Source organism: Balaenoptera ricei, chromosome 4 (assembly GCF_028023285.1).
Source record: "Balaenoptera ricei isolate mBalRic1 chromosome 4, mBalRic1.hap2, whole genome shotgun sequence".
NCBI lineage: Eukaryota > Metazoa > Chordata > Mammalia > Artiodactyla > Balaenopteridae > Balaenoptera > Balaenoptera ricei.
The window spans coordinates 142,193,437-142,220,174 of NC_082642.1; the positions used below are offsets into that span (position 1 = coordinate 142,193,437).

At 36.4% G+C, this 26,738-nt stretch overlaps 1 protein-coding gene across 1 annotated transcript; it reads left to right on the forward strand.

Moving 5' to 3' along the window:
* The first annotated feature begins 14,935 nt into the window (after nucleotides 1-14,935).
* LOC132365519 (large ribosomal subunit protein eL39-like) lies at nucleotides 14,936-15,092 on the forward strand. The gene has a single exon (XM_059922233.1). It carries the CDS (start codon nucleotides 14,936-14,938, stop codon nucleotides 15,089-15,091), a length of 156 nt encoding a protein of 51 aa, XP_059778216.1. The 3' UTR covers nucleotide 15,092.
* Nucleotides 15,093-26,738: the final 11,646 nt, after the last annotated feature.

Consider the following 26,738-nt stretch of genomic DNA (forward strand, 5'->3'; position numbering starts at 1 on the left):
ACTTAGAAAGAGCTGCCTCACCAGCTACTGAAGTTCCCAGATCTCAGGTTTCACATAGTGTTCAGAGGTCAACTAACAGTTGGCCATCAAGAACCCAGTGTTTAGAACACAGTGATATAAAGCAATCAAATTCCTATGATTATCTGACAAAAGGTAACATATTTACTTTGATTAATACCACCACTGCATGTTAAAAGACCTATCACACTTGACTTTCTGTAGACTTCATTCCTTCATTCACTCATAAGTCAGCAATATTTATTGACCTTTCCATGTGCCAGAAACCTGGAGTATACTAGTAGACAAGAAATATATAATCTCTGTCCTCAAAGTTTATTGTCCAATGAAGGGAATAAGAATTCACACTCATGTAAAGTCTATTACTGGTTTAGAGCAGGCACTGATCTAAGCTCTTTATACAAATCTTCTGCTTTATCCTTTCAGTCAACCTCTGTGTTATTATTATTAATCATATGTTCTTAATGAAAAAAAAAAACTGAAGCTTACAAACCTTAGATAAACAAGACAGATTCGTTAAGCCAACAAATCACAGAATTAAAACTTGAACCCTAGTCCATTTTACAATTATGTCTGTGCTCTTAAGCAAAAGCAATGGCTCCAATTATAAGGTCATCCATTCAGCAAACACTGAGCAACTAAAATAATTTCAGTGGGAGCTGGGAAAAGAGTAGAGGAAAAGACAAAGACCCTGCCCACATAAAGCCAACATTCTTGTAGAAAAGACAGACCATTGAACAAGAAAACCATTAAATAATTTAATTCAAAGTGGAAATAAGTGCTGTAAAGTATATAAAGCAAGATGAGTGCATAGAGAGGGCAGGGAATGGTTGTCAGGAAAGTCCTCTCCAAGGAAATGATGTAGGAGCAGAGACGTAAATGATCTGAAGGAGAAATCTATGCAAAGATCAGGGAGAAGCATCTAGATGTCCAGAAGATGGGAGAGCAAATGCAAAGGCCCTGAGATGAGGCCAAGCTTATTGTGTCTAAGGAGCATCAAACAAGGGTTGGAAAACTAGGTTCCATGTGCCAAATATAGCCCATGCTGGTTTTCTACAGTCCATGAGTTAAGAATGGTTTTTACATTTTAAGTGGTTGCAAAAAATATAAAAACATAATATTTTATGACACACATGCACAAAGAAAATGAAATTCAGTTTCACTCCCTAAAAGTAAAGTTTTATTGGAATCCAGCCATGCTCATTCATTTGTTTACATACTGTACATCATAGCTTGTATGTTACACTGGCAGAATGGAGGAGCTGCAACAAAGACCAAATGGCCTTAAAAGCCCAAAATATTTACTATCCGTACCTTGCAGAAAAATTTCTGGTGAAGAAAGCCAGCGTGAATGAGACTGATCGCATATGGAGGAAAGAGAGGGATGTGAGATGAGTGAGTGAGGTAGATGTGGGTCAGCTCCTGTGCGGCCTGGCAGGTCATGATTAAAGAGTTTAGATTTGACTGTTACTGAGAGAGGAGGCTTTGGAAGGCTTTGAATAGGGGTTCTGACTAAAATTTTGAAAAAGTCTACTTGGATGTTTTGTTGTGGGATGGAGCAATGGGGGAAGAGTAAGAATGAAAGCAGAGGAAACAGTCTGAGGTATTGCACTATTCAGGCAAGATATGATGGTGTCCTAAACTAGGGCAGGAACAGAGCTGTTGGGGAGAAGTGTCCATTCAGAATAAACACGATTTCTTGATGGACTGGAAATCAGATGTCAGAAAGAGAGAGAAAATAGGGAGAAGTCCCAAGTTTCTGGCCTTACCAATAAGACAACCCTTGTGGATCTTTTACCAGGATAGGGAAGACCTCAGAGTTGCTGGTTTGAAGGAGGGATCAGAAACTCTGTTTTGGACATAACAAATTTGGCATGCCTATTAAACCTCCAACAGTTAATGGTCCTTAGTCTAAAGAACCTAAGGGTCTGAAACTCAGCGAAGAGATCGGGGTTGCAAACCTGTGTTTTTGCATCACTCTGTTGAAATTCAAGCCCTGGGGCTAGGTGGGATCACTTGGTAATGTGTTATGTAAGTGGAACAGAGAAGATAGGAGTGCATTGGACCCAAAAGATGCTCCACTTAGAGTTCTAGAAGTCAAGAGCAACACTAAGTGACCAGTCAGGTAGGAAAGAAACCATGAAAGTATTTCATGAATAAGGAAATGTCAAATATTTCTTGGAAAATAGGGATATAAACTTTAAAACATTATACTGTTATTAATTATTGTTTTTTCATCATGATGATCTTGTTTTGCTTTTTCCTAACAAAGAAGACCCTAAATCAACTTTTTAAAAGTATTATATTTTAGTGAGCACAAAACTATTCAATAGGGTCAGATAATACTGTGCCATAATTTCAAGAGATTCAGAAATCTGCCTTTTAACTACCTTTACAGAGACCAAAAAAATAAATAAATACATAATGTATGTCTAGGTTTCATTCAATAATCAGATCTCCTCTTTTTTTTATTTTATCTATTTATTTTTTTAACAGCTTTACTGGAGTATAATTGTTTTACAATGGTGTGTTAGTTTCTGCTTTATAAGAAAGTGAATCAGCTATACATATACATATATCCCCATATCTCTTTCCTCTTGCGTCTCCCTCCCTCCCAACCTCAGATCTCCTTTTGATTAAATGACACTGTTTAGAAAACAGAAAAGAAAAACATGACTCAATTTGCTGTGCAAATGCAATAGTCTACAGATATGCCCATATCCAGCACATTTTTACTGGTACTTTGACAAGAATCCAAAAAATAAAGATGTAACTAAACAAAGACATGAAATCTGTGAATGTGCCCCTCTGCTATTTACAGTCTCTAATAGTCAATAACCTCAGTGTAGCTCCTAAGGGGTCCTGGTAAATGTTCTGCTCTTGTGTAATGAGCTAAGGGGACAGTAAAATAAATAACCCATGATTTCATGGAATTTGAAGAATTTAGCAACTCTGTATTTTGTAGCTGAGTTTAAAAATATGATCGTTTTTTCTTCATTGTAAATTTGATTGATTTTTATGGAGAAAAACACATTGATTTGTGGGGCTTTGCCCCATTTAGTTCTGAAAATTTATTCAGTTTTCAAGATCATTTAAATTACTAATTGTAAGTTTTGAGTGGCTTGCCATGTTAATTGACATTTTTGCTGCATTAAATAGTTTCTATCATTTATCAATATTTAAAGGAAGACAGACAGCTAGCTTTCATGGTTGCTTTACTATAGGCAAGAGAATGAACTATGTAACATTTAATGGTCCACTGTACTAAAAATAATGCCTGAAAGAAACTCCTCTCCTCAGTGTGTTTCACTCAGTACCTATCAAGTATAACACTGTATCAGATAAACGTTAGATTAGTTAAAAATAATCTCTTGTTAAATAATTGTCATTCAAGTGATTTTCCAGAAAAAATCAAAGGTATACTGTTATTAAGCAAAATAGAAAACTGTTGCTTAAATCAAGATAAATTCCATCTATTGTTTCTGTCTATCACAGGTAAAGAATTATATTCACTGGAGATCTCTGTTCTCTGCAGAACTTAATTTATTATTTTCTAGAACCTTCTGGTACATAGAGTGGAGCTCAGCATTCCAAACTGACTGACTAAATTCTAAAAGGCAAACTCTGTACTAGGTATTGACAAAGTTTCAGTTCCTGCCCTGGAAGAATTTACATTCCAGTAGGGAAAATGTGCAAGCAAGTAGGGTCACCTAACCCAGAATGGAAGGTAACACAATACTTTCCAAAAAGGGGGGTTGGAGCTGGTGCAGTGTTAGATGTACTCATCACAGTGGCTAAAGTAAACAAATAACTGCTCTTTATTGAGACTCTGTTGAAATGCCAGACACACAGACGCCTTGCCAAGTGTTTTATACACATTAGTACTACTCCACAAACCAGCTTTTGGTTTATGCATATGAGGTCCTAGAGGAATAAAATATTTAATATCTCACCCAAGGTTACATATATAGAATCATAGGCTAGGATTCAACATCCCTTTACAACATCACCCTATTCTCCATCCATGTCTGCCTGGTTTAAAACCACCCTCTCTCCACTAAAGCACAGTGTCCCCTTTTGCTTACTCAATTTATTTCAACCAACAAAAGCAATGGAAAATGATATAGCATAAATTTAACATTTGTCTGAGTATCTTTCTAAGTATTTAAGTCTCTGTCTTTTTTAGGATAACTATTAGTCTTTCATGAAAGCCCTTCTCCAGCTATCTTCTGACCATTATGAATACTCAAACACCCCAAGTAGGTGACATTTATAAAATGAGGAGGATTAATTTCAAAAGCAGTGTGTATTATAGTTAATCTTTAGACTAGAAATGTCTCCCTGTGATTTTAATTCTCCATAATTCTATCAAGACAACTTCCCATTCCTTGTTGGAGTTAAATAGCTTCATCTTTAAGTCAGTTTGTGGATTCATGTCACCACGATCAGGTCTGTGTCTCGAGTAGATCTGGGGCAATTGCATGGCCCTCCAGTAGATTACCCTGGGCCCCAGGTTTGCAAGGTGTTGAAGGCAAAGGGCATTGCAACTTCTATCTCCTCTCTGAATATCAGTAAAATTCAATTATGAAATTTATATATTTAATGATGCTCTATGGGGCCTTTGAAAGATGTGACCACACAGATCTTCACATATCACATTGATGATCATCTGGACAGCACCTTACACTGATTCAGGTACCCCGGCCTCTGAATATACCTCTAGATGCAAAGCAGGTCACAAATGTTCAAATGCCTGAGAACCTTCCAATTTTATTAAGATTCGAAGAAGAGATTTTGTTTTATTTATCTTTGTGTCCTTAAAGGACAATACAGAGTGTGACAGTAGATAATCAGTAACTGTTTGTTTAGTGAAAATTGATGAAATATCTTGATTTTTTTTAAATAAATTTATTTATTTATTTTTGGCTGTGTTCGGTCTTCATTTCTGTGTGAGGGCTTTCTCTAGCTGTGGCAAGCGGGGGCCACTCTTCATCACGGTGTGCGGGCCTCTCACTATCGCGGCCTCTCTTGTTGCGGAGCACAGGCTCCAGACGCATAGGCTCAGTAGTTGTGGCTCACGGGCCCAGTTGCTCCACGGCATGTGGGATCTTCCCAGACCAGGGCTCGAACCCGTGTCCCCTGCATTGGCAGACGGATTCTCAACCACTGCACCACCAGGGAAGCCCCACGATTTTTATTATTTAATTGCAGTGGCACTTATAGTAAGATTCAGAAAGAACAGGCCTTCTGGAATTCTAATATGTTGCCAACATCCTTTCTCGCCTAGAAATTTATGGATGTGAGTGACGATTCTCTACATTGGGGTTATCAAGAATAATAAAAAGTAATAATTATAACTTATTATATGCCAGGTACCTAATAACTCATGCAATCTTCATAATAGTATAAGAGGTAATATGATTCTAGTTATAGAGAAGAAGGAATGCAGCACAGGGCAGTTATGTAAACTCACTCAAGGTCCTACAGTGACAAAATGTGGAATCAGAATTTGAATTCAGCACCCTGGTTTTAGAATCTGCGGGAAGTTTAATTGGGAAATTTTTAAAAACTTTTCAAACATATAGGGGTCACATATAGAAAATGTCTCCCTCCATTACTGCAGGAAGATTTTTGGACAAGCCAGAAATGGAGAAGTATTATTATACAGTTGCAGAAATAGTTAAACCACTGAATATTAACTCTTCATTAATAAAATATTGATGCTATAGTTAAATAATGCCATACCTTTTAAATATTAATGTTTTTTCAGAAATATAACCTTTGTATTGTAATTTGATATAGTGTATATTTTATGTATTAGATATATGAAATACATCATTAAAAGAATAAAAAAGCTGAAGCACAGCCTTGAAGTCCAAATGCCTACTGATCTATAGTCTAAACTACACACAAAAGACTAACAGCTGAATTCATTCACAAAATACACAGCATGGTCCTTTTACTGCAGGCACTTTCACAATCAACAGTGAAAGGAAAAGCCCAATGTGGAAAAGACCCATCAATCAATCAGCCAGTTAATCAAAACACACAATGAAAGGTCTATCAAGTCAGGCTTCTGAAAGGAATTTAACTTTGATTATTTGAACGCTAAAGATGCCTGGGTTTTTTAAGTTGAGCTGCTTCCAAATAGAAGATAGAGTTATCTTTTTTCTCTATGAAATAGATTGCCCTACATTATTCAAAATGGGGTCAGCCAATCAATCAACTTTCTGAAAAGAAATTTGTTCTAAATGTTTACAAATAACCAAGCTTAGAAGGGAGATAGCAGTGCAATTAACAGTGTTCATTTTGTTCTTTTAAAATTTCTACAGAAATGTGTTACATGTAGAAAGATGAGAACTTTCAGTGACTATAAACCACTAAAGAGCAATTATATATCAAGGAAGAAATAAGATGAGACAAAATTGTGCCAGCCAACTTGACTTCTCTCTGTTGCTTCAGGCAACACAATGTGTGCTTTTATCTGAAGTCTCAAATTTTTGAGTGTTTCTCTCCTAAAGCAATCTCCAAAGCTTGACTACAAGCTGTACAGCTGGAACAAAAAAAATCATTTTGAACTTATCACCTCTTACAAACTCTCATCAGATAAATCATATATATATATATATATATATATAACAAAATCTTTGTTTTCAGTTAGTCAATAAGACCACAGACATTTATAAATATCTATATAAATAAGCTCTAAACTCCATTGCCCATCACTTCTAATACGGACAATTTGCATTCCTAAAATTAGCTGAATAAGTGTCCCCAAACTGAGGGATACTTAGAAACTAGATGTAAAGTTTGTTTAAAATGTTAAAAGGTAATTAATGTGAAAAACAAAATACATTCATCGCTAAACAATTCAATTCCACTTTTTAAAAAATGTTTGGATGACTTAATTTTTGCAGCTTAATTACACTAACCTGTGACAGTTTCTAATTCGTTTCTCAAAATAATCTTGCAAAGCTAGCTTCAGAATTAATCAAAAAAGAAAAGAAAAGAAAAGAAAACTGGAAATTTGGCTGTACGTGGGTAAATCTTCTCACCACACATTCTTTATGAGGAAGATAAAGTAGAGTTACATTTCAAAATCTATGCCCACTCTACAACCACTGCACTTTGTGGGGAATCACAGGTCCTCACCCAAAAGGTATTATTATCCCTTCCTTGAATGTTCTTTTATAAAAAGCACCTCTGTCCTCCAAATGGAAGGCAGTGAACAGTAAGCCTTGGAATGATTCTTTGCCCAGCCAAAAGCTATGCTTTCTTCAGTCTTATATTACATCTTGTAGGTTTCATGCTGCTCCTGGTATTCTGGTGATTGGGAGACCTTGGAGCTGATAGTGGAAACCCCAAGGATACCCATTTGTATTCCAGGGGTGTCTTTGAATACAAGAGTGTTCACATGGCATCAACGGCTACTTTCTCTCACCATTAAAAGGTCAGCCAGGAACAACAGCTCTGCTAGAAATGAGCGAGTGCAGAGGGCATTCTAAAAACTTACAAGAAGACATTCTACTGAGCCTTGTCCTTCTTCTATTTATTTTGGTGGGCACTTCTCTGCACATACTCTCTAATAGAGACCACTCTTATTTACCCCAGGTCACCAGACCAGATATAAAAGTTGGTATGTTCCTTCCTTCCCTTGGAAATTCCCAGACCATTCTTCCTCCACTACCATTCTCAGACTCATCTAGTTTGGTTCAGGCCAATGACTTGTTTGTAGACAACATCCATCAAGGGATAACTCTGGGAGTCCTTGGCTTTCAGGGAGCCTTTCTAGAATAGATTACAAAATAGGCCACGTATACCCAGCCACAAAGAGAGAGGCACACACAAGGCCTGTATACTAGCTTTTGTCTTGGTTTTTGCCCTAAGTACCCACCATTCATATATCTTGACTCATTCATCCTTGTGCACTCTGCTCTCACTGATTTTCACTTTTGTGACACATCTCTGTTCACTAGAACCTTCTGTCATTGTTAGATTCTGGCGCGTGTATACTAGTGGTCTTTCATGGCTTACTCCTTTAGCTGGGCACATGGGAAGGTGGCCCAGATCTTTCTCCACCTTGGCTTATGTACATGCACTCCCTCTCAGGACCCTCTTGACAATATGGTCCCAGGAGGGCAGCTCTCCAACTTCTCTGGATTTCCACTGAAGGGATAGGCTCCTGTGAGCTAGTCCTTCCTTTGGTTTTGGAATTCTTCTTCATCTGACAGTCTCCCTTTTAGGAATCCCTTGAAGTTTTAGATCATCTCTTCCTCTCCTTTGCTGTAGCACAGTGGTTCCCTAAAGGAGGAAATGAAGCAATGTTTTGCTAAATAAACAGCAAATGATTAGTATCTTATCCTTCATCAGTGATTTTACTTTCAACTCAAGTTATAAGCACTTGGCAAAGTTAGGAAAGTCAAGGCCACAGTCTACTTTATAGGTATCATTTAGAGAGCTAATAAATGTACAAATTGTAAGAAAGCAGTATTTTTGCCAAGTCAATCCACTTGTCAGGCTGGGTGCATACAATTTGGGAGTGAATTTTTTCCTGGATTTTCACTGTCTAATTTTATTACAGCATTAATTTTATGCATGGAATGGTTTGCATTCTCCAAAGTCCTAGGGATCATCACTCTCTGTAGGGAGGAGAGGAAATTGCCTGAATGTTCAGCTAGGGATTCTGACTCAGGCCTTGGAAGATGAGCATCTAGGGCCTGGGCTAACCCCAAGGTTATCAAGCTTACATTTTATCTTCTTTCCTGTTTCACAGAATGAAAAATAGGATGAAAGAAACAATAAGATATAAATTCTAGTGTAGTAAACAAAATCACTAAGGACCAAGCTCATTTCTCTGTATAAAACCAAGTGACTAAAAAGCCCTTGCTTAGAGCCTCTAGCTCCTGAGGGAAGAAGTTGGGGTGCCGTTCACTGAAGGACTGATTAGTGGCCTCTTGAGATAAAGCCTGAGGCACTATAGCCTTCCTCTGCCACATCTAATGCCTCCAAGAGAAGAGGAACCAATAGTCAAGCAAGGTTGTACTCAGCTACTCCCTGTCAGCCCCGTGCAGACACCCGCCCCTGCCAGTGGAGACTGGATCCATTCATTCTGTGCCATCATGATAGCACCTAGAGGAATTACTACAGGCTTCTCTAGTTCCCTTCCTATCAGGAGCAAGCCCCTCTCTCCTTGGTTCCTGTCAGCCTTGAGCACCTTCTCATTGGTTCCTCACTCAGCCACTTATGAGCTGGCCTGGCTTTGGACAAATTATTGACCTTCTCTGTGCCTCAGGGTCCCCAACAGCAAGACAAGAATAATACCACCAACTTCACAGACGATTTAATAACGTGTAAAGCATTTCAGATAGGAACACAGTATGAAAGATTCTAATACATATTAGGTATTGCTGGCTTACTGTTTTACCCTTTTCAAAGTGCCCTGCACACATTATTAATCTGATTGTCACTGCCACACTGTAACAAGCCAGTGAGGTGAGTATCTGCCCCACTGGTCATACTAAGAAACTGACTCAGAATTTAAGTGACTATGATTTGCCCAAGTTAGCGTAGCTACCAAATGGTGGAACCAAGACTGTCCCCAAGTCTTCTTATATTTGATTCAATGCTCTTTTTACATACTATGCTAAGTTCATTGAAACATTCCTGGAGTCACCTAGAACAGTCTGTGAGCATCCCCACATTTCACACCCCTGACTCGAGGGTATTGGGGCGCCAGGAATAGAAGAGGTATAAGTTCTCCAATACCTGGTTGTGGGTTGTTTGTATCGTGCTACTGCTTCCCCTGTTGATGACAATAAATACTAGTAACTATTACTCTCTATCGCTTAAGGAAAGCCAATAATTTCCAAGATTTCGTAAACATAAGAAATAACAAATGGTCATCTTTTCATGGCACTAAATTTTGATATGGTATTTTACACAGCAGTAGGTGACAGAAACAATCCCCATTATCTTCAATAGCCTTTGTAATCTTATGATAGTCTGGGAAGTAATTGTAGGTTTATGGGGAAAAAATGAATGAGACTGACCCATTCTTCCCAAATTCAGATCTCTATGTGACTCCATCCTACTCATTAACAAACATGGTTCACACTTTCCTGAGCCAATACCCAGTACCCGGCCCAGGCTAACATGAGGCAGAAAATGAGAACATGGGCACTCGGAGGCAGAAAGGAACGTGAGTCTCTACCCAGGAGAAAGCATAGGGCCTGCTCTGGATGATGAGAAGGGCAAGTTTATCCAGACCTCCTTTGTAGGCCTGAAACTTCCCTTGAAGAGCAGCCTAAGAGAAAGTAGGACTCTCATTTAGCAACTCATTGAGTTCACTAATGTGGGAGGCAGAATAATGTTGTGGTTGAAAGCGTGATCTCTAGAGTCAGAAGCTTGGGTCCTATGCCTGGCTTCTCCATTTACAAGCTGTGAAATCTTGGCCTAGTTACTTAAATTCTCTGTGCCTCTAAAAAAAAATGGAGATAATAATAGCTCCTATCTCATATAAATAATAAATAAGTTGAACTATGCAGCTCGCTTAGAAGAGTGCCCTCCACTTAGTAATGCTCAGGAAGTGTTGGCTGTTGATATTAATGCAGCTTTTCCAGCGGCCATTCTATGACCCTGCCTGCTCTACCACTGAGCAAATTGACTCAGCCTTACAACATCACACCAACTGTCCCACTAGAACTTGGGACTTGTTAAAGACCGATAATCCTAACCTGAGTTACATAACTCAGCCTACTCACCAAGCCATGTACTTAGCGTGTCCTCATCTATCCCCCAGCCCCCTGCCTCTATTATTCATAGTTTCCAAACATACTAAGGCAAATATGTACATACAAACATATATCCCTCCCTCCATCCTTTCTTCCAAAATTCATTTCTATATGTGACTCCATTCTACTCCTTAACAAACACGATCCACACTTTCCTGAGCCAATACCCAACCCCTATTAGTGCCCTGTTGACAATGTCCTATGGGGCTGCCACATAATAATGAATAAATTAACCTTTATCCTCCATTCTTTCTTAAATATCCATTTATTTTCTTACTCTCCCAAAAGACACCTTTACACACATTTCTCATCCTCGATCTTCCTGTCTGTTTCCTTCAATCAGATCACAAAACTGCTCACATCTGCACACCCTAAAAATATTCCCTCAAGTCTGATACCTTCTGTAGCTAATATTATACCATCCCATTTCTCAAATGCGTAGTCTACAATCCCTGCCTCTGCTTCTTCACCCACAAATACCTTTACATCTGACTTCTCTTTTAATAATATTTTGGATCATTTCTTTCAAACACACAAAGTATGAGACTATTGGTGGGAGAAGGGCATATGTGGGGGGGGGGGGAAACATGTGTGTTCATACCTATGTGTGTTCTTTCTTATTCCTCATCCTCCCAGGTCTCTATAACATCTGATGTTGTGGCCTCTGCTTTAACGTTTAGATGTTACTTGTATTTTATGACACTGAACTTTTCTCTCTGCCTCTCTTATTCAGACTCAAAGTGAATAGATTGCCTTCAGTTGGCTCATTTTCTTGTTTAAATGATTTGTTCTTTTGTCGCTACGTCTATTATCATTTTAGGTTATCATTTGTAACTGGCTTGATTTATCTATAGCTTTTGTTCCTAATCATTAAAAGTGTCTAATTTGATTGTGAGATGCGTTCTGTTTCCCCATTTATCACTCTCTTCAGTCTCCTTCTGCTGATAGGTGACCCATATGTGGTTATTGCATCACCTTGCTCTTCTTATCTTGGTCTGAGGGTCCACTGGGAGACATGACCCAGAACTGTTATAGCTCCGATCCTGAGTTCTTTTTTCTCAGCTTTATTGAGGTATAACTGACAAAAAAATGTACGTATTTAAAGTGTAGAATGTGAGGATTTAATATATGTATATGCTGTGTAATATTTATCACAATCAAGTTAATTAACATATCTCTCACATTGTGGGGGGTGAAGACTCTTAAGCTCTACTTTTTTAGCAAATTCTTAGCAAATTTCAAGGATACAATACCAAATTCTGTGACCTCACACCCAGAATCCTGGGTCTGGGCCCTAGCAGAGGTCCCCAAATAATGCTTCTTACAGGTTTTTGATAGCACACCTGGAGAATTGGTATGCGTGGTATGACCGCTAAAATATTCCATTTCCTGTGTTCTATGGAATCATGGATATTGCATTTTAATATACGTGGACTTGTAAAAGATTATGTAAACTGTCAATTTAGGTTTTTGTTAATACAATAGAAAAATACATATATAAATACATATTTACTACGTATTGACTGCAGAATTCTTGTAGAAACACAAAATCTTACTGCAATCTTAATGAGAAGCTACTGGGTCCAATTTTACAAAAGAGGAAGCATTTCCCAAGGTTCTACTCTGAGTTAATTTTCTACCTGAGACTTGCCTCTGTTTCATATGACTCAATTTCTTGTTCTCACTTCTAAACACAGTGGCTATCTTTAATATAAATATTGCAAGCTTTCTCAAGGATACATTTTATAACATTTTGAAATAATATGTTTCTTTCATGTAAAGATAGCATTGATATTTTAGCAAGCCAAAAGGAACTGCACTCAACACATGAATATTGACTCTGTACACCCTTTTTCAAAGTCATCTTTATTGAGGTATAATTTGGATACTATAAACAACACCTATTCTTAAAGAGATACAGCTTGGTGAATTTTAACAATTGTATACACCCATGTAATAGTTATTATCAGGGTACAGGACATTTCCATCCCACCCAGAAGTTGCCATGTACTCCTGTCATATTTAATTTAATCAAGAGATTTGTAGAAAAAAGAGGAAGAAAAGTGTGGGAGGAAACTTATTCATTGCAAGAGCTAGTTGAGTCAGCATGCAATAAAAAAAAAATCACAAAAATTTATTGAGCTTCCACTGTGAGTCATACACTGTAGCTGAAGAAAAGACCAACAAATGAGCATAAAGTTTACCTGAGTATCTTAGCAATCAACAGAAAGAGGAAAATGTCATTATCTAACAATAGAAAATATACCAATTCAATGTGAAAAATAACTTTTTAAACCCCTCCCCTTTTGTTTTTCTGAGTGGTATTAGTCCCTAGGAACAAAGTAATAAATGATATGGTCAACAGCAAGTTTCATTGAAATGCAGACATACGGCTTTTTCATAAATGGTTTTTTGGTAAAATATTAGGACATAATTTTGGGAAACGTGAAGCAGAGGCATAAAAGGAATGTCCAGTCGTGTAGCCTACTTATCAAACTTTGTGGGGCTATGAATTGAGACAAGGACGAAGCATCATCTTGAGTTTGTTTCTTTTAAATGAAGTGTTGCCTCAGTTGACTGTGTAACAGGGTGAGTTATGCACAGTGTAGCATCCAGGTTGCGAGGTGTGTGGGCAGGACTCTTCCCCAACCTCCATGGATGTGGGCAGTGGAAATATCTGAAAGGAAAGACTTTTCTCAGAAAGCAATTGTGCGTGTGCTCACACATGTATCTACTTCCCAGGAGCAGAAACAAAATGCTGCCCCATAAAGCATGGAAGAGGTGCTTCTGACCTTCCTATGACTGATGCCATTTTGAAGCAGAATGAATGTGTCTCAATGGGTGCTGGGGTGGAAGCCTGCAAGTCAGTGGCAAATGTTTGGTTCATTAACAGAGGCTGGACATCCCATGGTCAAATTCAATTGTCTTGGCTTCCTGGGCATCTGCATTATTAGCAGTAGCCATCCACAGCCAGACAGTCACATGTGTTCATTGGGTCCAGAGTACCACAGGTAAATTGTGGTTTAGGTAAGAAAACCAGTCACTTTATATATCCTTGAAAATTACTCCAGTTTACTATAAGAAATCCTGGTTAGCTATTAGAGAGATACTATCTGATTAGTAATGATACCAATGAGTTACAGTTAATAGAATTTTCACTGAAAATAGCCACTGACCTTGGATGCTGAGAGAAGCACTTAGTGGGTGGTAAAAGAGGGAACCACTGGCTTAAAAGCAACTATGTCTAAATAGATTGAAAAATATCTCTTGCACCCCCAGTGTTTGTCAGTCCACAAGAAAGAAATTAGACAATTTTTTCTTCGATTAAGTGGTTCCATGTTTTCATGTGTAATAAGTGCAAACATTAAAACAATGATATAAACAATTTTTCTAGTTAAGGAGTCTTTTCAAGCAAAGAAATAGCAACATGCATAGTACCATAGGCAATAATATTACTTTCTTACACTTTTCCAAGTTAGAATAATCACAATAGAAATAATGTTTTGTGTTTCAGTATTTATGTTCTTAAAATTGAAGCCTGATTAAGTCAGAAAATGAATCAAATTTGCAAATTATTTTCAGCTGTGCAATCTGGTTACTTAAGAGTCTATGAATAAACAAATCTGTGGCTCTACCTAAAACAGTAAATAAACCCTTGATATATTATGCTATTAAAACTGCAGTATGGAGAATAAAATCTAATCCTTAATATCAGACACTGAAACTCATAATAAAATAATTTTCTCCAGTAGCAATGTGGTTATAATTACAATAGTATTAATAATGCATGTTAACAGAAAAAGACTGTCCCCTAGCAGTGACCTCTACTTTAGGTTGGATGGAAATTTTTATGTCATTAAAAGGCAAATAATTTATTATTCAGATGAATAACATCAGAAATTCAAGTTGTAGAAAGATATTTTACTTAAAACTACTCACTTTTCAAAAAACTAGGGATTAGTAAATTTTGGTATATCCATTTTGAAACATTATAAAATTAGAAATTATTGTTACAATATACATAAGTGTTAAGTGACTTGAGTAATGTTTATTCTTTCTTTTTAAATAAAAACAGCTGTCTCTGCTCTTCTCTGCCATCCTATGAGCAGTTGCATTTGTTCCTTGCCATGTCTTGTCATAAGACTCTCAGGATCAAGAGATTCCCAGCCAAGAAACGAAAGAAGAATTGTCCCATTCCCCAAGGGATTCGAATGAAAACTGGTAATAAAATCAGGTACAACTCCAAGAGAAGACAATGGAGAAGAACCAAGCTGGGTCTATAAGGAGCCCTATGTGAGGTGGCACACATATTTATTCTGTGTCAGGGTCACTTAAGTCTTACCATACCACTCTGAAAACATCACTACTATCTGAAGAGCTGGATGTGTTTTATTGGGAAAATGATTTTTCTCTTTGTGTCAGTGTTTCTACACTAGTGCTTTGGCTCAGTAATAAATACGTGAGAGCTTTGTTGGAAAAAAATAAAAACAATATGAAAACTTTATATTAATAACAGCTAACTCTGGGAAAATTGGTATTTTTCTTTTCTTTTTTCTTTATGTTTGAACTCTACTAAAATAAACAGGTATTATTAATATAGTCAAAATTAAACCTATCAGTATAATGTAAAAGTTAAATACTTCGTATTTTGTACATGCACGTTTATTCCAGTTTCCAATTTATCCATCACCTATTTCTTTTCAGAAATCGTCTCTACATCTTTTAATCTGGAGATTACAATTTATATAGGACTGAACGTGCTGGGTCCCTGCAGAACGGTGCCCAGCTGAGGAGCACATGGCAGCAGAAATCTAGTGTGTGCTCTGCTAAAAATTTTGTGCAGCCACAGAGCTGTATCTACTCAAACGGAGGTATGTGTGTTCGTGTGGGGAGAGGAGAGTTCTAGTTTGCTCAAAGGAGCAACACATGTTAGCCGGGGTCTTAGGAACAAATGAGTTTTTGGTGTGAAGTGATATTTTCTTTCCAAGCAATTTAAATAAAACTAGTTCTGTAATTCAGAAGCCCATTTTTGTACTAGAATTTCTCATTCTGGGGGTAAGGAGGAGGATTGCAAATGAAGAGAGTGGCTATCTATGGTGAGTTTCAGGTTGTTTGACCTCTGGGTATGATGTTAGGTTTCTATGACTAAAGGCATCAGATGGAGCAAAAAAAAAAATTTTTTTGAGTAATTTAGCCAACTGCACAGACAAGACTAACTTGTGTGCTTAACTCACAGAACCAAACTCTAGGACAGTGATGGAAGGCACTCCAGAATGGGGCAAGTAAGGATGGGAGACAATCAGCAAAGACATAAAAGAAACACAGTCACCTAAAATCATACAAGTGTACAAAGCCTTAAAGAGTAGTTTTGTTACCCAGCCCAAGCTCATTCTGCTCGCAGCAAGACAGGCCGATAAATCGGGAGATGAGTTTTTGGGGCAAGGAATAATGACTTTAATCGGAAAGCTAGCAGACTGAGAAGATGGCACACTAGCATCTGAAAAAGACCATCTTGTCCCAGTCTGAATTCAGGTTCCTTTTATACAGAGGAGAGGCAAGAGGGAGGGGCCACTGCTGTGCGGACCAATGTCTGAGCAGGGCTGCTATAGGTTGCATCTGCCCCACCCCTCTTACAGTTTTAATTATACTTTGTGTTTACATAGAGGTGATGTTATTTGGAAGGAATTAATCTGTTTTTAAAGAATCCTACCTGCAGGGTTCAAAAATGTTTCTTCATATTGGCTAGCTTAAAATATAGAAAATAATATATACCTTTGATGACACATTTCAAAATATTTACATTTTCCAGATAATGACTGCAAATATTCAAAAAGAACATCATAAAATCCATTCGATAGGATATGAAATATAGATACGTTTTGGGAATGAATAAAGTCAAACTATTTTTTTTCTTCCTATAACTCTTCACTGATTTGGGAAGATGTGGCTTCATAATACATATAAAAATTCAGTATAAAATATTTGCATTTTTTCTCCAATACAAAAAATAAAGATGTTTCCAATGGTTGGCTATTTGTTTTAACATATTTTCTGGGGGGGGGGGGGGAAACCAGTTTTTTAAAAAACAACATTTAACGTAATGTACAGAATGTAAGGAAACTCAAACCTATGCCCACGCACAGCCATGGATTTAATGAAAATTATGTTTATAATGAGAATAATGTTAAATTATCTTCTTTATGTAAACTCTAACCAATATAACCTTTCTTAGTCATTTCTATGCTATCACAAGAATCCTTTCTTAATATTTTCAACCACAGCTTGATTGAAATTCTGAGATGGCAAACAGGTAGCAACATGCTTGTTTTCAATTTGTCAACCTTATCCTGTTTCTCTTCAGAACTTTCAGTTATTACAAGCATTACACAAGATGTTAGATGCCACCAAAGAGTGTATTGTAGTCTTCACTTACTAAAGCAGCATTTTTACAGTAGGTATAAATAAAAATTGATTAGAAAGTGTTTTACTTACCATCTGGAAGTTCATATCTGTCTTCATTGAATAACCTTCACTGTTTGTAGACTAAAACATTCTGACGTTCTATGATAGTATTCAAAAGGCAAAACCTAGTTATGTTTTTCCTCTGACTGCATAAAACTCTTGCAGTTTTTATTTCAATCGACCCGTAAAGTGTATAAAAAGTGAAAATATTGCAATGAGGTTTAACAAGTTAATGGTAAATTAATGCACTCTCTCCTCTATTAGGCAAATTTACAAGGCTGTGGAACATTTACCACTCTCTCCTGGATAGCAGTTGACATTTCATATGCAGACGAATCAACAGCTTTAGTGAACTTTTGCCTAACCTCTGCCTTAATATACATAGTAAGCAATGAAGATTTTCCAATTGCTTAAACAATCTGTACTCAGAGAAAAAGCCAATTCACTACATCATATGGAGCACCATTCCTACTCATGTCACTCAGCATGTGCCTACTCAAGGGTGAGCAAAGAAACGCTCATTTTGATTGTAAATTAACATGTTTAATGCATTCAATTAATTCTTCACATGAAAAGTGACTGTAAGATCCCAAGCAAACAAATGAGTATAGTTTTCCTGTCACAATTAATGGATAACACTTTCTCATCTTGCAATAGTTCCCCTTCATTCTCATTAATTCTGGCTGTGTCAAAAGACAAGAATCATTTTCTAATTTTTTAAAAGTTGAAATCAGCCAAACAGAAGTTATTGTTATTGCAGAAGAATTCATTTTTTAGCTAAATCTATTTTTCTTCTGGTTTATAGATCTTGATGCAGGATCATCTTGCATCTGGGAATCAATTTGCCATTTTATTTCTAAGTTGCCAGAAGACCCATAACTTTAACATTTTCTGCATTAATTCTATACTTAATTACTTAAACTTTAAAGTCAATCTTTTAAGTTAGTTTAAACAGCTTGAAAGTGTAATAAAACAGTATATGTAGTGTGGAGGTAAGAGAAACTGGAAAGTGTCATTTTTCAATAAAAGGTTAAAAGAAAAACAAAGGAAGGCAGAGAGAGAAGGAGGCAGGCATCATGCTCTTTCAATTCCATCCTCAGTAATAATGTTGTTTCAGTCAGGGACCCCATTTGCAAAAATAAAGTGAAAGACCCAATGCATATCCCCAATTCTTTTATCTGTTTGGCTTCATTCCTGTCTCACATCACATTTCCTTCTGCCCTTCATCACTGCAATAACTCTCTATTTTTCACCATTCCTCCCCCTTTCCCTCATTCTTGTTTCATAATTCTCCCAGATGGAAAACAGAGTGGAAAGCCTCCATATGTCACTTTGAATTTTTGACTGTCTTGTCAAACTCTATCACCATTTAATTAAGGAAAGAGAGGACAAGCAGAAAACAGCAACAAATGTTTAACAAAGTTCAGGAAAGTCGATGAGAGAAAACTCCCTGTTTTCAAAGCAGACCAAGGAAAGTGTTATTTTCCCAGAAGTCAAGCTAACACACAAAGCTTGAAAAATAAAAATCATATTTCACATTGTGTTAAATTGTTGGTATTGTTCATATGCGTTGAGTCATATGGACTCTGTATTTCCCTATGTTTACTATTGGCTTGATTTTCCTCACCATTAATAAAAATAAAATTTAGAAGTTCATACCAAATAACAATAATGAACTAAATTAAGAACAAAAGAGAATTACTTGGAATTACTAGCTATTATATAATGAGTTCACATATTTTTTAAAGCAAGACCAAATAAAGAATACAAACAAAATCCACCTTTTTTAAAATTTGAGATATTCTCTGATTCTAAACTATCCCAACACTGAAATGGTGATTTCTAAGAAACATTTTTAAAAGCCCATATCTTACAATATTTAACACAATGAAAATCCAGTCATAATGTATCTCATAGCTTGAAAAACACTTTGCTATTCCTTTGGGCATCTAGGCAAAGAGAAATGAAAACCAAGGGAAAAGAGTTGATGTGATGTACCAGAATGCATTATCAACACAGGGTCAGGAAGTAAGAGCTGAACTCTGACAAGGGCACACCTTTAAGGAAAGGCAGCCACCAGAGGGAAGTCCCATAGACAGTGAGGATTTGTCAGGAAGGACAGGATCCAAGGGTTACAGCTGAAAATGCTCAAAGAAAAATTCAGGGACAGAGTTGTCAGCAGCCCCAACTAAAAGCCAAGTTTCCTCATGTGTGAGTGAAGCTTGGTAATAGGGAAGCTAAAGGAGTCTGTATTTGAAGCAAGAGGCCAGCAGATAGGAACACTTTGAGATGGGTTTTATTTTCTAGAAGAAAGGTGAGAACAAGCAAGGCAGAATTCTCGTGCTCTGAGAAGAGCCAGAAAAAATTTATAAATACATATATATACCTACTTAATTTTTTACTGAAATTGGAATTAGGTATGATGACCCCTTTGAATGTCTGACTGCCTGATCAAACTATACCACAATCTAACTGAAGAAAGAGAAGACTGGAGAAAAGGAGGAAATATTCAAAAGTTCAGCCAAAGTTAACCTGAACAACAGTCCCCGCATATTAGAACCAGGGCATGTGATAAATAGTGATAAATATTAACAGGATAGGAAAAATGCAGAAAGGAGTGCTGAGAGTGAGCTTCAGTTTCAGAGAATAGAGGAGGAATACCAAGTCTTAAATCAAGGATGATCACTATTACAGTCTATTCAAGTAAGTCTCTGATACCAAACTCCCCTCACCATTGAGTCAGAAGCCTGTGGTTGCATACAAATTCCTGCCTACAATTATCTGGGTACTGGGTGGGCAAAGCTTAACAGAGATCACTGGGCACTTTTATTCTTTGACTACAACTATCTTTTTCAGAAGTGAATAAGTCGATATACAGAAGATTCCTGAAATAAGGATCTGGTCAAGACTAACATCATCCATAAGTCAAGATATAAGGCTAAAATTTCATTTGTGCCTCTTATTCTCTTCCTGGTAGCTTTGTGGATGCCTAAAGATTGTGACTATTCAATGTACTACTTTTGCACAAAGGAATAAATCAAAGATGGAAACACAAACTGCAGCAGGATCCTTGTTTCTGAAGGCATCGTGTCTTACTTCCATCTACTTTCTCGTAATTTGTAAAGCCTTGATAAAATTATGTCAGCCACCTTCTGTATTGGAGGAAAAGAACAATATTTCTAAGAAAAGAATGACAAAGATAAAATGAGAATTCTTAAGTTGTAATTCCAATGGGATATTTTTAAGAATTAGCCAATTTTCATCACATCCAGATCTAACTTCTTCTAAAACACTACAGTTTTTGGTAAAAAGCAATTATTCAGTGTAAAGAGGATTTCCCACAGTTTGTGAAATTGGGTTCATTTCACTGCAAATGATAGAAACCCTGACTAAAGCTGTCTTAAGCAAAAAGTAGTTTATTGATTTGTGTTACTGGCTGAATACTAATAATATATTCGGGCTCTGGTTTCTTACAATTTCTTGGGCAACCTCAGCATTACTCCTCAACCTCAGAAAGATCCTTCCCTTGTGGTTACATGGTAGCAGCCCATTAATTTCTAACCAACAGATAAGAAGGAAATTTCTTTCTGAGTGTTCCTATATAGGTCATACGATTCATACTTAAAGCTTAGTTTTGGTCATCTGCCCATCTCTAAACAAAATGGCTTTGGCCTAAGTCACTTTTCCAAACTTTGAAGATGAGAGTGGAGCCCCAGTTAGCCTACATAGAATGATGGATAGGGAAATCCCTGAAGCTAATTTTAGGGGTTGTTAAGGTAACAAAAAAAAGATATCACTTATTTATAATCATTAAATAATTCTGTTGAGGGCAAAGCCAGAGGAGCAGTAAAATACTTAGTTCTAACTATGTAAAAATTGCCAACATTTTAGATAATTTTTATCTAATTCTTTTATATTAATAATCAAAGATAACCCAAATATCAACTAAAATACTCATTTCACTTTGAAGTGGTTTTCAAAATTCTTAAATATCAGATTGTAACTTTTAATAAATGCACAAAGATTTACCCACTTTCACACTGTATGTTTAATGCAGTACATGGTCTAGGGATCAATAGGGAACATTGTTCATTTGTTGCTTTCATCTTGTTTATAAACTATACGCTAATGTACATTCACGCCAGTATCTGTATTCAGACATGGTGAGGAGAATCAGAAAGAAAGAAACCAGTATGGCATAGCTTTCATTTGAGCATCTAAAACTAAACCTAGGTTGGTACTCTAGGCATGTAGGAAACATTCACCTGCATTTCCATCATACAAGAAGCACTTGTGTCATTTGGAGAGACTGAGTTGGATGCTTAGGCATGTCTACAATTAAGCAGCAATGACTCTAGTTTGGGATAATTTTCAAGCCAGCTAGCTACATAGGACACTTGCCAATTTTTAAATGAGCAGTCAATCAGTCCTATACTCTTTCTCTTTTTAGTAACCTGTTTTGTTCCCTGGTTACCTTCCTGAAATGTACAAGCAGGAAGAAGGAACTTCCCACTTGCCTATGCCTCTGCATACGAAAAGTTGTCTCCTCTCAGGCACAATATTCTTCAGAGTATGCAAACAATAATTTAACATTTTTCCAATAGCACAAACATAACACCCTGAAGAGAAGTAACATTAAAATATAAGATGAAATTGTATCATTTTAGAAGCACTCATTACTGGATATGCCTGGAAGTCCCTGCGTTCACTCCATTGCTTTATTTATTATAGATGCTCTGTGCAGAGCTTTAAAATATAAAATAAAATGACACAGCTGAAAATGTAAGAAATCAATCATTAACTCATTCAACATGTGAAGTACACTTTATACAGATATATATAGATATGTATATAAACACAGACACATACATACAGCACACATATTGGATTCCATTTTCGCTCCATGATCACTATAGTATATATTTTTTTTAAAAAGTAACTGAAAATATCCATCCCCAAATATTAAAATTCTCCAGATTAAAAAATAATAATAAGGGCTTCCCTGGTGGCACACTGGTTAAGAATCTGCCTGCCAATGCAGGGGACACAGGTTCGAGCCCTGGTCCGGGAAGATCCCACATGCGGCGGAGCAACTAAGCCCGTGTGCCACAACTACTGAGCCTGCGCTCTAGAGCTCGCGTGCCACAACTACTGAGCCCGTGTGCCACAACTATTGAAGCCCGTGCGCCTAGAGCCCGTGCTCCTCAACAAGAGAAGCCACCGCAATGAGAAGCCCGTGCACCGCAACGAAGAGTAGCCCCTGCTCGTCGCAACTAGAGAAAGCCTGCACCCAGCAACGAAGACCCAACACAGCCAAAAATAAATAAATTGAATAAATAAATTTAAAAATAATAATAATAATTTTTTAAAAACATATAAAAAAACACAACTATATATACATGCATATACAGGCATATATATAACTATATGCATGTATATATACAGTATATAGTGTATATAGTATATATATAGTGTATATGTATGTGTATAAAATTTATTTTCTCTTATGTGCATGCCAATACATAACATTCCTAGTAAATCAATTACAGGTTAACTTGACTTTTCCATTTTCATTTGTTTTAGATCAAATGGCTACTTTAGCTAAACAGAAAATGTTCCATACTAGACTGCTTTTGGTACCCACATGAATTTAGCCATTTATTCCAACTAGATATGTCCTGTCTAAATATGATTGCTTTTTATAGGAAGGATGCTGTGATTTTAAATGTTTTCATACCACACAAGCTAAAAGCCACTTACATTCATTAATTCCATTTTTAATAGATTTATTGAGATATAATTCACATGCCATACAATTCATCCATTTAAGGTGTACAGTTCAATGGTTTTTAGTGTATTAACATAGTTAATACATAGTTTTGTATGTGCATATGTTTCTATTTCTCTTGATATATACCTAGGAGTGGAATTGCTGGTTCATATGGTAACTCCGTACTTAACATTCGGAGGATCTTCTAAACTGTTTTCCAAAGACGCTGTGCTATTTTACATTCCTACCAGCAGTGTATGAGGGCTGTGGTTTCTCCACATTCTCACCAACAATTATAACCTGGCATTTTTGTTATAGCCATCCTACTTGGTGTGAAGTAGTATCTTATTGTGCTTTTTTTGCATTTCTCTGATGGCTAAAGATATTGAGCATCTTTTCATGTGTTTACTGGCCATTTGTATCTATTCTTTGAAGGAATATTTATCCACATCGTTTGTCCATTTTTAATTGAGTAATTTTCCTTTTTATTGTTGCTTTGTAAGAGTTCTTTACATATTCTAGATACAAGTCCTCTATCAAACATATGATTTGCAAATATTTTCTCTCATTCTGTTGACTTTTTAATTTCTTCACAGTATCCTTTGAAGTACAAAATTAATTTTTATAAAATCTAATTATTTCTTTTTTCTTCTATTGTTTGCACTTTTGATGTCCTATTTAAGAAACCATTGACTAATTCAAAATCACAAAGATTTATGCCTATGTTTTCTCCTAAGAGTTTTAGAGTTTTAGTTCTTACACCTAGTTCTTTGATCCATTTTTATTTAACTTACATATATGATATCAAGTAGGGTTTCAACTTGATTATTTTGTGTATGGATATCCAGTTGTCCCAGGACCATTTGTTAAAAGACTATTCTTTCCCCCACTGAAGGATCTTGGCATTGTTGTAAAAAATTAGTTGGGCATAAATGTGAGGGTTTATTCTGGACTCTCAATTCTGTTTTAATGTTCTGTATATCTATCCTTATGCCAGTCTTGATTACTATAGCTTTGTTGTAAGCTTTAAAGTCTGAAAGTGTGAGTCTCTACATTTGTTATTTTTGTTTGAAGATCATTTTGGCTATTCTAGATCCCTTGAATTTCCGTATGAATTTTAGGAGCAGTTTGTAATTTTCTGCAAAGTAGCTAGCTGTAATTTTGAAAAGGATTGCATTAAATCTGTAGATGAATTTGGGAATATTGCCAAATATTGCCATCTTAACAATAGTAAGACTTCCAATCCATGAAAAATAGAATGTTTTTCCATTTATTGTTTTCTGTTAACTATGCTATACAGTATTTAGAGCATAAGTTTTGTATTTCTTTTGTTTAATTTTGATGTGTGTACTATTCTTTTTGATACCATTATAAATAAAATTGTTTTCTTAATTTCATTTTTGGAATCTTCTTTGCAAATATATAGAGATACAATTTTTCAATATATTGATCTTGAATCCTGCAAACTTGCTGAACTTTATTAGTTCTAATAGTTTTTTTAGTGAATTCCTTAGGATTTTCTATAATAAGATCATGCCATCTGCAAATTAAGGATAGTTTTAATTCTTCCTTTCCAATCTGTCTGCCTTTATTTTTCCCATTTTATTGCCTAATTATCCTACCTAGAACCCCCAGTACAATGTTGAATAGAAGTGGTGAGAGTGGACATCCTTGTCTTGCTCTGGATCTTAGGAAAAAGCATTTAGTCTTTCACCATTAAGTGTAATGTTGCCTGTAGGGTTTTTGTAGGTGTCCTTTGCCAAGTTGAGGAAGCTCATTAATTCTTAATGAAGGTAAAATATATGCTAAGGGACAAGGGTCCAGCTGGTAGCTCTCTAGTTCAAATGACAGAATAAGTGAACCAATGTATCCTAAATCTAACAAAGTTGAGATTTTTCTTCACATGTACTCAGTGAAACCTCACACTGTGTCTCATGTCTTAACAGACAAATAAAACAACTCTCAGGAAATTTGTGTAACTTACCCCAAATCATGAACACTATAGCAATGCCAGGATTTGACCCAAAGGCACTCAGGGTCCAGGAAAAACACAGACTAGTATGAAATAGTGATATTAGGCTTGGCTAAAAATGCTTTTGGTGAAAAAAGCTGAAAGGATTCTTCCTACTGAACCAGACAATTTAAAGATAATTGGCTCCTTTTGCTATTGTTCTTTCAGGACCCTGAACTTTTTTCCACTAAACCACAACTTTCTTAAAATACAGCTTTAACTTACACTACTGTTATAGTATAGATATGCAAAATTTTTTAATCAACTGCTTCATGTCGTTCTGCTCCAAACAAACAGTGATATTCAGTTGTGGGTTTAATAGACAAAAATATATGTTTTCTACAAAAAAAAAAAAAATTTTACTTACAATGATATGTTCTTTAACAGTTGTTGTTTTTTTCTTTTTTCTCCTCTAGTTAGAAGATAGAATTAATCTTAGGAGTTCTGGCAATTTCTGAGCATTATTAACACACACACACATCTAGTTATTTGACAATGGTCTTCTTGAATTCAGATACACTTTCAGACAGAAGACAGTGCTGAAAACCATTTTGGGGGAAAAAATGAGTTTCCTCCTATTAAAAGGATAATTTTAAGTCAGTGCATTTAAAGCCATGCTATTATGTGCATCTTTAAAAAGTGGGAGAATGTAATCTAAGGCCAGAGCTGATAAATTGGAGGGTCGTCTGTCTGATAGGGCAAATAGAATTTTTTCAAAATTGAATTTGGAAAATGAGCAAAATATTTGGAATTCAGCTCCATCCAAAGGTGACAAATATTCTCCAAAGGAATAACTGCAAATAGAGGGAAGGAAAGGCAATCTGCTTGTGCTCATTTTTAGCTGCCAGCTCATTATGCTGCATGACAAAATCACATGGAGATTTCAATCTGGCATACACACTCACTCTGTATTTGGCAGTGTGTCCCTTGCCAGGCGTTTTCTGAGCAGAATTCTGATGTGATGGGGCTTCCTTACTACCATGTAACACAAAAGGGAAGAAAAGAAAGAGAGAGAGAGAGAGAGGGAGGGAGGGGAAGGAAGAAAGAAAGGGAAAGAGAGAGAGAAAGGAAGGAAGAGAAAGAAAGAAAGAGAGAGAGCGAGAAAGAGAGAGAGAGAAAGAAAGAAAGAGGAAGGAGGGAGGGAAGGAGGGAGGGAGGGAGGAAGAAAAAAATATATAGAGAGATATAATATTTCACCGTGAGTGGGTATCACCACATTAAATGAGACGTCGGCACCCCAATATCTGATAAGACTACAAATATATCTCAGAATTCACTTCTTTATGCTTTCAATTTCTATTGACTAAGCGGCAAAACATCAGATTCACTTAAAACACACATTTCAGGAAACAAACTTTGATTTATGTTCTTGAAATTACATTTCCTTTCTATCTCTTAAATCGAGTTTTGAGTTTCTTTCTTAAGTTTACCCTGCACTGAGCATCCATCATATTCTCTCAAAGCTACATCCACAGTCTTTTATGGTGATTCAAAGTGACTAGCAAAAACCTCCCACGTATTGACTCTGTTTAACCAATATTAACGGCATATTCAGGGAATCGGTCAATTTCCAGTTGATGTATGTCTAGAAAATATGAAACACTTTCTTTTCCTTACTTCTCAGAATTGAATTCTACAGGATAGCTCTTGTGAGAAGAGCATAAATCATAATTATTATATAGAAAGA

What these genes read in the sequence shown, in the direction of transcription:
- LOC132365519 (XM_059922233.1), top strand. Translation starts at nt 14,936, where the DNA reads ATGTCTTGTCATAAGACTCTCAGGATCAAGAGATTCCCAGCCAAGAAA.